General features: G+C 37.4%; 1 protein-coding gene across 38 annotated transcripts in view; it reads right to left on the bottom strand.

Annotated features, from left to right (window-relative positions):
* Positions 1-15,220, bottom strand: part of CAMK2D (calcium/calmodulin dependent protein kinase II delta) — a 165,472-nt gene that overhangs the window by 91,943 nt on the left and 58,309 nt on the right. For all 38 annotated transcript variants that reach the window (XM_027456588.3, XM_027456558.3, XM_027456562.3 and 35 more), the window contains one exon: positions 8,712-8,771. In XM_027456588.3, coding sequence (XP_027312389.1) covers positions 8,712-8,771 — 60 coding nt within the window. The remainder of the gene's footprint in view (positions 1-8,711; positions 8,772-15,220) is intronic.

Raw genomic sequence — 15,220 nt, 5'->3', positions numbered from 1 at the left:
TGTGCCTTCCTGCCTGCTTCATTCTCATTCCAGTGCATTTAATGACACTACTGGTTATCACAAAAACAGCTGCTATATTCTATTGCTGCACTTCACTGTTTGACTACAACCTGTAACCACTTTTTGAGTTTAAGCTCTGAATCTTATTTTACAATACTCTTTAAATGGGCTTTTGCATTAAGTATGAAATCATGTAATCTCACTGGTTTATTTGGTTTCTTGATGTTTTAATTCTCTCAAGTACTGTGGTTCACCTTATTCATCATGGAGATTACAAATTTAATAATTCAATTCAAAGGAAGAGATTTTAAATTGTTGAAATCATTATCTCATCATAGCAGTAAACGTTATTAAAGAAAGTGAGATCTATATATCAGACCCATAAATTTCTGGTTTCTATTTATAGTTAATATATTCCTGAGGGAGGACCATATTTATTGAGCATAAATTCACGTAGTTGAGTATTTGATTTTCACTGCATCAAAGAATTGCATTATTACCTTTAAAGCTTGTTTTTTGATGGATTTCTGTGTGTGTGTGTGTTTGTTTTTTTTTATGTAAAGAGTGAAAACTGAAATTCAGCTCAGAAAAATATTGTGCTGAAGAAGTATATCCACCAAACCTGAACAGGCCTGATTCTTATTCCACATTGGGTTTATACAGTAACTTAACCAATGCCAGCTGAGCTACTCTCAACTTCGCCATGGTACATCAAATGAAATTCAGAAAGGATTTACTGAATGCACATCTGTTGTCTATCAAGAATCTTAAGAGAAACACTATTGTGAATTTATGTGAAATCCCATGCACAAACGTGGTGAGTAAAACATAAAGGACTCATGTAAGTGGGACTGAAGACCCACATGTCTTTAAATACCCTTTGTCTAAAATGGACAAGATAACACGAAGTTTCTTATTTTTCCCCCACAAATTCTCCCAGAAGTTCACAAATTCTATGCTGATGTTTTGTGTTACCATGGAAATAGAGGAGAAAAAAGCAAAAGGAAGGCTTTTTCCTAAAGCTGCACTTGTGAATAACTGAGCTGAACGCAAGAGTTAACAGTTTGATGAAGAATAGCACCTAGTCTGGGTGCTACCAGTTTCCTCAGCAGTTTATGGGACGTTCCCAATTTGAAGTATGGAAACCAGAGAGGACTGCAAACAGACACCAACACATTTATGAAGTCAGCTCAGAGATTTGTTTTTGCCTGGTGTCGCAGGCTGTCCTGGAGCTAGCCTGCCTCTTGACCTGTTGCAAAGCCACCTTCCCTTGGAAAGATGCTGCTCCACACTCCCATATGCTGGTCCAGCTCTCGTTCTTTAAAAATGAGACAACTTCTGCTATTCTGTCCTGAAGCTCAGCAACTCATGGTAGTGAGCAGTGTCACAGCTCCAGCCTGACAGCAGCTATGCAAACAGATCCGCGCACGACTGGCTCAGGCCTATTAGGGCTGACACGGCACAGTTTCTGCTTGGCAGTCCTACTTACCTCTAAATATCCTGGCTTATAAAGCCATTCAGGGACAACCTGTCTTGTTGCCAGGAGGACTTCATTTATCACCCGAAGGGCTGCCACATGTCAGTAAAATCTGCTGTGGCCTTTCAGGAAGAGATGAAGGTTCATCAGTCTGACCTGAGCCTGATGTAGCTGGTTAGCGGATCCTGCCTGCTTGCCATATCTTATACAACATCTGCAGGGGGGAGGTGGTGGCAGCAGAAAGGGAAGGAATAATGTGCACTAATGAAGCCAGATGTGTTGGCACTACCATGTGAAAACCAGAAGGTTCTGGTTATATACAGTGATCCTATTACACTGCACAAACTGTTCCAACTTTTGCCATGTATAGCTTTTCACAAGTGGGAACATAAAGGGAGCAGTAGCCTTTGCAGCAGCCACAGGGAGAAAAAGTGGGAAGTTGGATTTAGGAAAACACTACTCAGTTCAGCTTAAACCCTGCAACAACAAACTCAACCAGGAAACAAAACAAAACAAAACAAAACAAAACAAACAAACAAAAAAAAAAACACCAACATTTGGTTCAGCAATTTTTCAGGCTGGGTCAGGACCTGCATCGTTGGGCTAATACGGATTTTATCAATTATTGGTACCTCCTAAACCAGAATCACAGCAGCAGGCTCTAAATCAACATCAAAACGAGTCATAATCAGATGGTATAGCAGTGTTAAACCCACAAAAATACATAGATTGTTAGACTACAAATCACAGACTGCTAAAATATAATTTCACAAAGTTAAAGGAAGACCAACAAATCAAAGTTTAACAAAAGAAGGTAAAGCTGGAAATCAGGTCAGTGGCAATGGATTTCGTGGTGAAGAGATGATTAATTTTCTTTCACTTTTTCTTTACAAATTTCTAAATTATTAATAAAAAATATTTATAAAATGTGTTGTTATTTTAAAAAATATTATTAAATCGGAAGTACTAGAGAATGGAACAGCTGTAAAAATAATAGTTTCTTAAGATGACAGATATCCTCTGTGGGTATTTGGTAATAGAGGTAAATTTTTAATGTAGCTTGATGTGTAATCATACAAAGTGCTAGGTTCTCCGAAGAGAAAGCTTAACCAACATTTATGTCTTCCATTTTAAACTCAATTATGTTAACCAGCTGTAGTAAGTAAAGAAAATGTATATGTGGTGACGTTGCAGTAATCTTATTATGGTAAGAATCTGAGAAATCAGCAACATTGAAAATCAGACAACTGTGCAAACTACTGCAGTCCAGCACAAACTGGACTTTGTTACTAAAACTTTGTTACTAAAGGAGCATGAGCTGTTTGCCCAAAATTTCCTACCACAATGTTATAGAGGAAGCAGTTTAAATCACTCAAGAAATATTAGAAAAGGAGGAAGCTGGCATTCAAGGTTACTGCTGGAAGAAGAAAGTACCAGTATTACCAAAGGCTGATCGGGGGAAGGACTCAAAGTTTCCTCATAAGGCCTCAAGTTCAGCCAGTGTATTTGCATCATTTTAATTCTCTCTGAGAGTACAGGAGTCTGGACTGGCAGTAATGAACAGAAACTAATACTACTCTGCTCAAACAGAGTAGTATTACACAAAAGAAGTGTAATACTTATTTTTGTCTGTTTATTAGTATACTATGAGAAAAAAAATGTATGGGCTATGAAGGAAGCAGAATTTTAGTGTTGCTGCAGACATCATTGATATATTTCTGAAGTATTTCTGAGTAACAAATAAAAAATAAATAGTTTTCTATAAAGAAACAAAAGGGATAAAACTCACTTGTCAAACAAGTAAGAAGTTATATGCTGAAATAGCTATTGTCTATAATTTTTTCATACTTATCCAAAAAAAATAGATATACAAGATGAAACAAACATTATGTTCTTTTAAACACAAAAGTCAATGGCTGACTTTTTACTACAATCACTCTAATACAAAGAGCTGAGGCAGGCAGAGTCATAAATCAGAAAATAATCAATAAGTATTGCAAAGAAATAATTGTAGGTGAAAATGATGATGCAGTTCCGTATTTTCTAAATAAAATGTCATGTATATATGAAGTCTGTAAAACTTCATGGATACATCAAGTCTGAAATGTTGAAGATGTGAAAAAAGGAGAACAGAAAATACCATTTCTTACCACTTTTCTTTTAGGCATTTTTCCTACACCATTCACTAGGCATTAGGACTAGATAACTGTGTAGAGAAGAAATCATGGAGCAAGAACTGAGTAAACCAAAAAGATCATGAAAAACTAACTGAATTAATTTCATGCAAAGCAGTATCTGGACAGAGATACTCTGCTTTCAGAGATATCCTGGAGCTACACTTGCACTTGAAATGAAAACATCTATAAGTTTCCATGACACTTCTGTGTCAGATAGGAACACAACCAGTAAGGATTGTCCAACTCCCTAGGTGCTTAAGACAAAGAATCATTACATTTTAATATTTTGTCAACAATACTCAGCTTTCCAAAAATAATGGCCTGAACTCAGTTCTGAATACCAGGAATATTTGCATCAACCATTCTCAGTACAAGGCTTTAAAAAAAAATCATCCACACTTCAAATCGGAAAACACCATATCCATAAAAAATTCTCACACTTGATTACTTCCACTGCCAGAAAATTAACTCTGTGCTTAACTTCATTTTTTTTTTCCTTAATAAGTATCATTGCCTGGTTATCCTTTTAGACCTTAAATCTCCTCCTTTACATAGATCATACCTACTTACATCTGGATGTTAAAGCCAGCCTCGAGTACTCTAGAAGTGATTTCTGTTGGCAGATAATAAATAAATACTATTTTCCTGTCTCTGACTGTTATTTCCATGCATCTGAGAATGGTATTTCCCTTGTTTTAAAGCGTCTCAATGAGATTTGTGTTCAAGTAGGTATTTCCTGTTATCACAGGCTTTTCAAAGTCATTATTTTCCAAGATGCGGGTACTCATCTTTTAAGACCAACAGTCTTCCTTAAATTTGTGACTCTACAGCTCCTTAGTCCCAAAACATCAGCCTGATACCTATTTTTTTGTTTCAGTCTGTCGATAAAAATATTGAACCAGACTTCTTTAGAACTCCTCTACAGAAAATCCCATCACATGATAACTACTACTTTATACTTTGATTGTGGTTATCAGTTTTTCTAGTACTGCTAATAAAAAATATGCCGATCTTCCTTAACAACAACAAAAAAGAGCACATACTACAGAAGTAAAACAAATGCCTTACAGATGGCAGTTGATGCTATGAGCCAGATTTGTGACTTCATTAAAAGGATATCAAGTGTACTTGGAAAAATCTATGTCTTAAAACAAACTGCTGCACCCAAAACGTGTTTTTCAAATGACTATGTTTCGATATGCTTAGCTACCTGTAAAAATAATGTATCCATATCAAGCAATACAACATCTCTGTATCAAAATGAATTATGATGGATTTCTTTAATTTGCAAGAACTTAAAAGAGCTAGATATCTGGATTTTGATTTCATTATCTTTCCTTCCTTACACCTGACTAGTGAGGGTAATCACCAGTAGTTTAGATTTCTCATACATGAGTTCAGAAGTTGTTATCTTACTTTAGTTCGAAATCATTCTTCAAGTGGAATTCCCTAATAGGTAATTCAGATGAAGAATTTAGCTCCCTCAATAGATACTTAAATGCTTCATCTGTGGACTTGCTGTAGGTATGTCGATTCCTGAAACAATAATCTCATGTCTCAAATACTTACATAAAGGCAGTAGAAAATACATTCATTTCTTCTCAATTTTGTGCTTAGTAATTCACCGAGATTATTTTCAGAGATTCAAATCAAGAAATGAGATGAAAATATTTTCATGCCTCCTTAATTTCAGAGCTCTATCCCTTTGAAAGAACGAATTCTAATTTGGTCTTCCACTAATTCTTTCATATGCTATGCTCTTCCAGAGCTCTGGTTCCATATCTACATTTAAAAAAAAATCAAAACATTCATGACTAATTTCAAGACTCCTCTGCCAATACCAGAACTTCTTAAGTTTATATGAATACAGATTAAAATTGAAAGACTTTATAAAATGTCATCCTAAGATTTCTTAACAGCATAATGGCACTCACCAAAAACCAAACAAGCAAACAAACAAAAACCAAGTCAGATATAAAATAGGTATAAAAATGGTGTTCTTGTGAAGCTATAAAAAGGTATGTCGATCGTTAAAAAGTTTAGCCCTGAATTCTTTCTTATCCTGATGAAATAACTAAATGCTAAATTTTTCTACTGGTTATGTACTAATTGGACACCTGCCCTGGAACTACAAAAACAGTGATCTGTAATTTTTCTTTTTTTGACCATGTTCTGTTTCTCTGATAAGACAAATGGAAAATAGTTCCAGTGGTTTAGATTGTTTTTCAAGCCCCATTCCTCTAAAGAAAAAAAGAACAAACTTGCTCACATAATAGCTATAATGTGTTTACTCACAGACTGAAATCTAAAACTGATTCATTACAGCGTTGCTGCTTTACTCTGACTGGGGGGAAAGTATAAAACAGGTAACTTCAAAGGGTTTTTCACCCTAAAGTATCTGGTGGCAGTCTCAAGACACAAGAGAAAAATAACTGAAGAGACCATAAAGCACTCTAGAAAGGAATTATATATGTATTACCTTCGAAATAAAGCTAAGCTAAAACTGACACCTTTAAACCAAGTCACTTTTAGAAGTGAGATGTAATCAAGCTAACCAGGAAGAATAAATAGAAAGAAGCCTGAAAGAAAAGAGGAAGTTTTACTGAATTCTAACTTTTTATATTCACGGACTTGTTAATATTTTTAAGCATATACTCTTTATCATACATAATGAAATTTGTTTATAAGGGTTAATCTTTACCATTCTGATACGTACAAAACACTATAATGTGTGTGACTACAGCTGAATTACCTCACTCTGTACACTTTCCTTTTCACTATTAGTACTTCCTAGTATGATGTAGCATTACTACCCATCAGAGATCACTGCTTCAGAAAAGGTACGTGATATCAATGCGAGAATAAGAGGTTGAGCTTGGAGAACGGGCAGCATGCCCTGCAAGGATTTCAAGGTTACAGCTGGCTGGCTCAGGGCATGACTGCAGGAGTGGTGGCAAGGGATGAGAGCAAACCTTGGCCAGGGCTCGAAAAAGCCCACATGGGAACGTCTCGGGGTGCAGGGGGAGGCCAGAAGAAGAGGACGGGCGCCTGGCTGAGCCTGGACAGCCAGCTAGGCACCCAACGGGAACCTCTTCAGCTCAGTAGCTTACCTATGACTTCGCAGGCCTAAAATCATTACCTCTGCAAAGTTTTAAAAACAGTTTCTCCTTTTCAGACCACATTTACCATTTTCCTCCAACACAAAAACAAGAAACAAAGTGGCCTTCACTACTGCAATTATGCAAACAAGGAACTTTTGCAGCAAAGTTAATTGGAAAAATCCTTTTCAGGAAGATACACTGGCAGGGTTGGTGGAATAATTGATAGTAGAAATTGAACAAGGACATAATTTTGTGCCTGTTGCCAAACTCCTGGCCTGTTATTTCCGTATCATGAAAAGTTTCTCTCAGGTCTAGAGCATGCCATCTTTTCACAGACGAGGGTAAAAGATTTTGCTTTATAATCCTCTGACTCAGTTGTACACCTTGGTAACGAAGCACGGAATTTGTGTTAATTTACGTAACTGCACCCATCTGTCAGCAAAGCTGCAATTGTCTGCTTGCATTTCTAATCATACATTCACAAACATAAACACCGTATATGGAACAGCTGGTTTGCCAAAGAGGATCTGGACCCTAATATTGGTTTGAATTACTCAACAAAGCTAAGAAATATGATCATATGAAAACAATTTAGATATTTGTTTTAACAGAGTTCTTCTGTGTACTTCATCTCTTCCACTTCATCAATTTATTACTGGTTTTTATTCTTCTTCCCTGGGAGGTTCAAATTCACAAATGTACTCTAACAATAATTACAGCGAGGCACAGGTGAACTACTCTAAGGAAAGATTAGCACCGTACACATAACCACAGCTTTCAACAACTGCACCTCTTCCCTTGTCTTCTATCACTTCACAATGCAGAAATGTTGGCTGGGATAAAATAATGCCCGTAACTCTACTCTTCCTGTTTAACCAAATTTGCATGTGAAACTTTATCTAAGCCTCTGAGACTGCCTAAGAGAGCTTTTTCAAAGATTCAGTATTTCATTTTGAACTGTGGTTTGTTTGTTTTCCATTTACAATTATTATTAAAAGGAAAGAGCTGTTTCTTTCCCAGACATAAAACAATTAGATTAGTCTAAAAAGGTCAAAACAACTAACTTACATTAGCTAAAAATGAAAAGGAGAAAAACTAACCAGAAGAAAAAGCAAGCAGACTGCCAAGTGTTTCTGTACCAAATATATGTGTTTATTTAAAACAGTGAGGTTACTAGTTTTTCTGACGTCAACTTTTAAGACTGTGCACGGGGATAGAAAAACAAGATGGACAGGGCATGCTTGGGTATGGCAAATATTCTTGTACCAGAGACACCCTTGGCATTTAATTCAGTGTCTGAAAAGAACAGCTCCATCTACTTAAAGATCAAAGCACTTATCTTTTTCTACTCGCTTTTAAAAACAAGGAAACAGAAAACACAGGAAAAAAATAAGAATAAAAAAGAAAAGCCACATTTTTTAATGCTTTCCATGAATGTAGGAGTAGGGAACACACAGTTCTAGAAATAAAAGGAGGGGAGCTTTCTGCATCTACCTGTCTTTCCTACAGCAGAACGGAATCTCATACACAAAATAAAACAGGATAAAATAATCATCTCAGTAAAAACAACACTAACTTTACTGACATTCGTCTGTCTCTTTTTGAAACATATGCTGTTACATGAAATTCTGCAGGTCTCAAAAAGTCATGAGCAGCACTGGAAATAACTCCTCCTACACACTGCTCAAAAAAACCCCAAACACCTGGTGCAGACAGCTCATTGATGGCAGAGCAATAGCTCAAAGAAGATGAGAACAGTACACGCTGCTCTAGGTGACCTGTTGGGATATTACATCTCACAGAATCATGGATGAGCACCAGAGTACGAAGAAACTGTCTTGCCTGAAGATATTATTGTTTGATTTCTCTGAGCTGTTATTTGTATTTGTTACTTTGTATTTTCCCCTCAGTTTTCTAATCTGGTGTCTACTGTATAAAGCAATTAAATGTTCCTACCAATATTGGGATGCTTCAACAGACGACAGATTCTAGCTTCTCTTTCCAGTTTCTGGTGATCTGCAACAAAAGAAAGCAGAAAGTTGCTTTTAGTATGAAGATGAACACAATTTGTCATATTTGCTTTATGAAGAAAAAGTATATTATTTGATACATTCTTTAAAAAAATACTTTATTTATTTAGATCATTTAAGACTTTACACTAAATCTGCGTGCAATACTGAAATTAGGTTACTGCATCCAGCCACTTCTTTGATGGAGTATGGCAGGCACCGTTCCAGTCGAAAAATCAAGCTGCCAATGTAATGGGGAGAACAGGAAATATTCATGCCATGACCTATAATTATCAGGCAATAAACCATGTTACAGCATTAATCAAAATAAGAACAACCTGAATCTCTAGTGCTATCTTAAATCCTACCTGCTAACTGCTTTAATGATACCGGCTGTACTAGGTATACAGTTCAACACGTGGCAATCACAGTGACACAATGCCAGCACTCCTGCTACGGCACTTTCTCATGCAGTACTATGCTACAGGAACTTCCAATAACTAATACCAGCAATTACTGTTTTTCCAGCAGGACTAATCTCTCTCACAGGCCGATTAGTCATTAACCTGAACATATCCTGAACACTTAGGTCCAGGTCTATCATTTCTTGGTCCCTCCAATTCCCCTGCCATTCTTTTAAAACTTTGAGCAGAAGCAGCAGGCTCTAGGTCTGAACTTTTCTTGTACACCACTGAGGCCCAAATGACACTTTTGGAGATAAAATTTATGTTGAGGTCCATTTTACTTAGGTTGCTTTATTTATTTATTTTTTTTTTTTGTAGCACGCTTTTGTTGTATTTGCTCCAAATACCACCATTTATAATACTACTGCTGCTGCATTTTGGTTAACATTAAGTAATGTAGTATTGTAATATAGTATTTGTTCTATATAATAAATACTAGTGTTGGGAAGGTGCATAATTATTTATACTGGAAATAGATGGAGGTTTACAGGTATATTATAATGTCTAGTGTGAGGCAGTAAAGATCACAGACACACAAAGGAATCTACAGTTTGCAACACAAGCTAACAGACAAAAAGATTTATTTTGGTAATATGGCTGGGGAATGAAGACAGAAAGACAGAACACATTGGAACTACTGATCAGAACCTGATTACCTGAGTATGAACTGCTAACCTGAAATACTTTAAATATGGTACGAAGAAATACCTTACTCTTTGTTCTGATACAAGGAAGATCACCTCTACACCTATAATGTCTGCATTATATATGAGGCTAGAGTCCTTGGGCTAAGTGAAATTAAACACATAATGCTTTCTAACTCTGATTCACTTTTGTATCTTATTAACGTACTTCAGTTTGCCTTGTAAAAATTGGTTCATTTTGTTACCTTCCATAACAATATCACAATCCAAAGCCAACACATTCAACAGACTCAAAAAAAAAAAAAAGTAGCATTTTAGGATCTTAGTTTTTCAGAATTATATACGTGAGTTTGGTAGGACCAATTTATACAATTATTTCCTGATTCTGTAATCAGTAACAATCTCCCTAGCCCTCAACTGGCAGAGGTAACTCAGGCAATAAAATATGCAATTTGGAGATAATTAAAACAGCCAGCTATCGCCTACTGTGATTCTGTAATTCCAACTGACTTCTAGTCCATTTATCCTCATTTTCTGCAGCATAATTTCTAGGGATGCTAAGAATGCTAAGCTTTTGTCAAGAGGCAGAAGACCAGCGTACATTCAATTTTGTAATATTAGCTAAAAATAGTTTTTCAAAATTTGAGGAGAAATAAACTGTAAAATGTTCTTGGAGATGAGGCTGTACTGCTATTATTTCAACCAGCTCCACTTGGATATCCAAGTATGTTACAATAACCCACCCTTCACAGGAGCTCAAACTTCAGATGTTATGCAAGTAATCTGGGTTGTGCCATCTCTGCAATCCTAACTATCTGCATTACATTGGAGAACACTCCTAACAACTGAAAGGGGAAATTCTTTTCTTCCACCCCATAAAAACTTTAGTCCAACCAATAATTTCTGTGCTGAATAACTAGCATTCAGAAAATAAAAAAGCTTAACCTACAAAAGAACATTAGGTATCACAATACCACAGCAAGAATGTAACACATTTTTGCTGATTTTGTAACACAACTCTTGTTATATTGAGGTCTATTACGGCATCTGCTCTTCCTCAGAACACCAACAGTGTTATTAGGTTATCTTTCAAAGACATCATAGTCCCTCTGATTCAAGTCTGACATTGGAGTCTGTTGGAAAAGAGTCAAATAAGGTTCAAGAAAAATACAGTATAAAATACACCTTAGGTGCCCGCATAGCAATAGTGCAGGCACCCGAAATCCTCCTCTGAGCTGGCACTCGACTCCACAAATTGCCTTGGCACTCTTCCTTTCACCTTTCTCTTCTGTGCAGAGTCATACTGTCCCCAAATCAAGCTGTGCACAATCCCAAAGCTCTCCTTTCAAAATTATATGAGGGCTGAGGAAGATTTGCAGGCACCTTTGACAAACAGGCAGTTTGGGCTTTAAAATCAAGCATTAGGTACTCCACCTTTTAGAGAATTTAACAAAAACACAGAATCAGGGCAGTTACCCCAAAAGTGAGAAAACCAACTTCACAGCATGGTGACACAGATGGTTGTGCCAGCCTAACTGAGCCAGGACAACGCAGTGCAACAGCGAGGGTGGCCGGTGGCCTGTGCTGCTGCCAAAAAAAACTTACGAAATTGCAACTTCATTTTCCTGGAGATCACTTTGGCTCCAGACTGCCCACTAGAGAGGTGCTCTACCCACTGCTTGTCAGCAGGACAGGCAGACTCAGGGTGAGAGAAGCAGCAGCAGTGGGGCAGACGGCGCAGCGGGTGCGTAACAGCAATCCCGGGTGCTTAGCATGGAGCGGGCAGGCACCAGCTCCCTGCTGCCAGGATTGCTTCATGCAGAATGCATCAACAGCCCCTGCACCAAGAGCACGAGCTGTGACGGGAGCAGTGACCACAACATAGTTATCTTCTGGGCAGGCTGGTGCCGGGAAGTTCCTTATACATATCCTGGCTGGTGGAACAGCACTGAGTGCTAAGGCCTGGGCTAGGATCCTGAGTGCTGTTTCTCCTGCCACCGATGGTCCCTGTTCCTATAGCCAGCCCAGCAAGGCTTGCAAAACACACAGAACAGCTACCTCCTGATCTCAGGCACAACCTCTTAAGTGTGATTATGACATAAATAAAAAGACAAATAGTAACTATTCCAGTCCTCCGGGATTCTGCAGAGTTTATTTAAAAAAAAAAAAAAAAAAAAAAAGGAAAAAAGAAAATAAGAAAAAAGAAAAAAGAAAGAAAAAGAAAGAAAAAAGAAAATAAGAAAAAGTCTAGAAGAATATATCTAAGATTAATTGCCTGCCTGCAGTACTTACTACATATGTTCTTAAAAACTCAGACAGGATACTAAAGGCTTATCCATGTAGACCCAGGTGTCAAAATACAGTAAAGTATAAGCCTGGAACTCTGAACATAAATAACTGTAACCAACTGACCTCTAGAAAGTGACAGAGTACAGCCTGAAGAGCACAGCCTGTATGGAAGTCGGACAGAAAACATAAACACTTCCTCAATGCACCCTGCAGGATGTCTTCTGACTACAATGTTTCAGAGAGTGTGGGGACAGAGGCACAAGCTGGGCAGGAAAATCCTACCCTTCTCCTGCTGGAGCTGTCTCAGGCGTAATAGGCATCCAAGGGAGAGGTGCTTGGCAGACAACTCAGGGTCTGAAACATTCAGAACCAGCTCCCACAAATGTAGCTCCCACAAATATAGGTGAAGTGAAGCAGACAGGCCTATTTTACATGCATTTGGAAAGCAAACTATTAAATCATATCAAATAATAATGTAAGAGATACATTAAGAGTGCTTTCCTGACAGATCCTGACAGCTTAATATCAGGTAATTGTCCTTGATTAATGAACACTATTTTTTTGGGTGATTCACTTCATCCAACCATTTAAGGCATACTTAATAAAGACACCAGAAAGCACAATTAATTACATCAACAGAGAGGTCAATGACAAACAGCGATGACTTTTAGTGCGAGAAGTCCTGCAAAAATTATAGCTATCCAGCTACTGCTACATACTTTAAGGTAGGACAAGCAGTCCATAGAAGACTTCGAGAGGTAAGGGGAAGGAGGGACATGCTGAGAGTAGCCACTACACTTCTTGAGTTAAAAAAAAGCAAATCTGGAACTGTGCCACAAGCACTGCCATGCAGCTACAGTGCGAGGGAAGCAAGGATGGAAACGCCAAAGCACTCTTCCAAGAGGAACTGAGCATCAGTTTGCAAATACAAACTGGCCGGCAGCTCAACCAACACACAACCTGAAGCGTAAAGAAAAACAAAATAAATAAATAAATAAAAGGGGAAAGCAGTCAGTAACCATAATCAGATTGCTCCAAGACATCATTTTTACAAGTAGCAATTGTGTGGCAGCTTTTCATGAATCAGGTGGGAACCTGAAACAGAGAAGGACTGTGTGCAAGGGTAAAAAGACAGGATAAGCTTGATTTGATAGAAAGCTAAGGAAACATCAAAATATCCTGGACATGGCTGCCATGTAACTCTTAAAAGGAACACTATTGTAACAAAATAAAAAGAAAACGTGAGGGCATAATAGAGAAATATATTGAATAAAACGAACTATAAAGGCACCAAATTTACTTCTACATTCTCTGAAAAGTGAAGGAGATTTCCAAAGTCAAATAGTGATGAAGTAGGCATCGATTCAGTACGAGAGATTAAGACAAACACTAACTTCTGCTGCTCTAGCCATCTTCTCTAGACTAACAGGGTAAACCAGCCACAATGTAAAAAATGTCAGCCTTTATAGTCAGGATTATTATTATTTTTTTTTAATACAGAAATACAGCAATATTCTTGCTCATAGAAATGCAAGTATTTAGTTTCTACATTGCAAATCTAACTTGATATGTTGACAAGAAATTTTGTCATCTGTTTGACAGAAAAACAAACACTATCCTGCAATATGAATGTAATAATAATCCAAAAACAAGCATGCAAACAAACAAAAAACCTCTGAAAGCAAATAATATGCAGCTTAAGCATGTGTTGGACTCGATGACCCTTGTGGGTCCCTTCCAACTTGGGGTATTCTATGATTCTATGTTTAAATATCAATTATTTAAGGAAGGAGCTCTTCTGTACATTTTCCTCTCTGTAAGGGATGCTATTCTTGTGGGGGTTTTGTTGTTGTTTACCTTATTTAAAAAATAAACAAAGCTCATAAAAAGCTAGTAGTTTTCCTTCAAGTTACACCCATAAAAAACATTATTTTAATACAACACTTTTTCCTAAAAGTCTGTGAGACTTTTCGAAGCCCAACAGAAAAGTAGAGCATAATTCAGCTTGTTTTCTAGACAATAATTGTACACTTTCAAATAAAGTATGTGAAATTAAATTGCAAGATTTGCTGAGACACAACTACTATAAACTTCACAAATTTCTGCAAATACCTGCTTTGGAAAATAAAACTGTTTGGAATTTTTGAAATATGCTAAAATTGAAACATGGTGCTTTAAACCTTCCATCAAATCATCATGCATCACAATAATTGCGTGCCGAGGTTAGTCCCAAAAATAATAAGAAATAGACAAGTTTAGAAAAAGTTGTTATGGATGTGTCCTGGTTTCAGTTAGGTCAGAGTTAATTTTCTTCCTAGCATCTGGTAGAATGCTCTTCTATTGGCTTAGGATGAGAAGAGTGCTGATAACACCCCGATGCTTTAATTGTAGCAGAGCAGTGCTTATACTAAGCCAAGGACATCTCAGCCTTTTGCTCTGTCCTGCCAACGGGCAGGCTGGGGGTGCAGTAAGAGCTGGGAGGGGACAGACCCAGGACAGGTGACCCAAACTGGCCAAAGGGGTATTCCATCCCATCTGGGGTCATGCTGAACAATATATAGGGGTGGCTAGCCGGGGGAGGGGGGCCGGACTGCTCGGGGTTAGGCTGGACATCGGTCAGCGGGTGGTGAGCAACTGCATTGTGCATCACTTGTTTGTACACATTAGTAGTAGTAGTACTATTATCATCATTGTTGTTATTACTGTTATTATTATTATTGATATTATTATTTTCCTGTCTTATTAAACTGTCTTTATCTCAACTCACAGGCTTTACTTTCCCATTTCTCTCCCCCATCCCAGAGAGGGAGTGGGGAGGGTGAGCGAACGGCTGTGTGGTGTTTAGCTGCCGGCTGGGTTAAACCACTATAGGATGACAACTCTTAGGTCAATAATTCAGCATCAGATGCTACAATAAAATAAAATGAAATAAATAAAAGAAAAGAAAACAAACAAGCCTGACTTGTAGTTAGATATACATATTTAAAAGAATGATGATAACAGATTTACAACAAAATATTAGAAGTGATTTCTTTCTTTAAAGTAGTTAGCACTAAAGG

The sequence above is a fragment of the Anas platyrhynchos genome, chromosome 4 (assembly GCF_047663525.1).
Source record: "Anas platyrhynchos isolate ZD024472 breed Pekin duck chromosome 4, IASCAAS_PekinDuck_T2T, whole genome shotgun sequence".
NCBI classification, from domain to species: Eukaryota; Metazoa; Chordata; class Aves; order Anseriformes; family Anatidae; genus Anas; species Anas platyrhynchos.
Note: the sequence above shows the minus strand (reverse complement) of the source record. Positions and strands in the feature narration are given on the sequence as shown.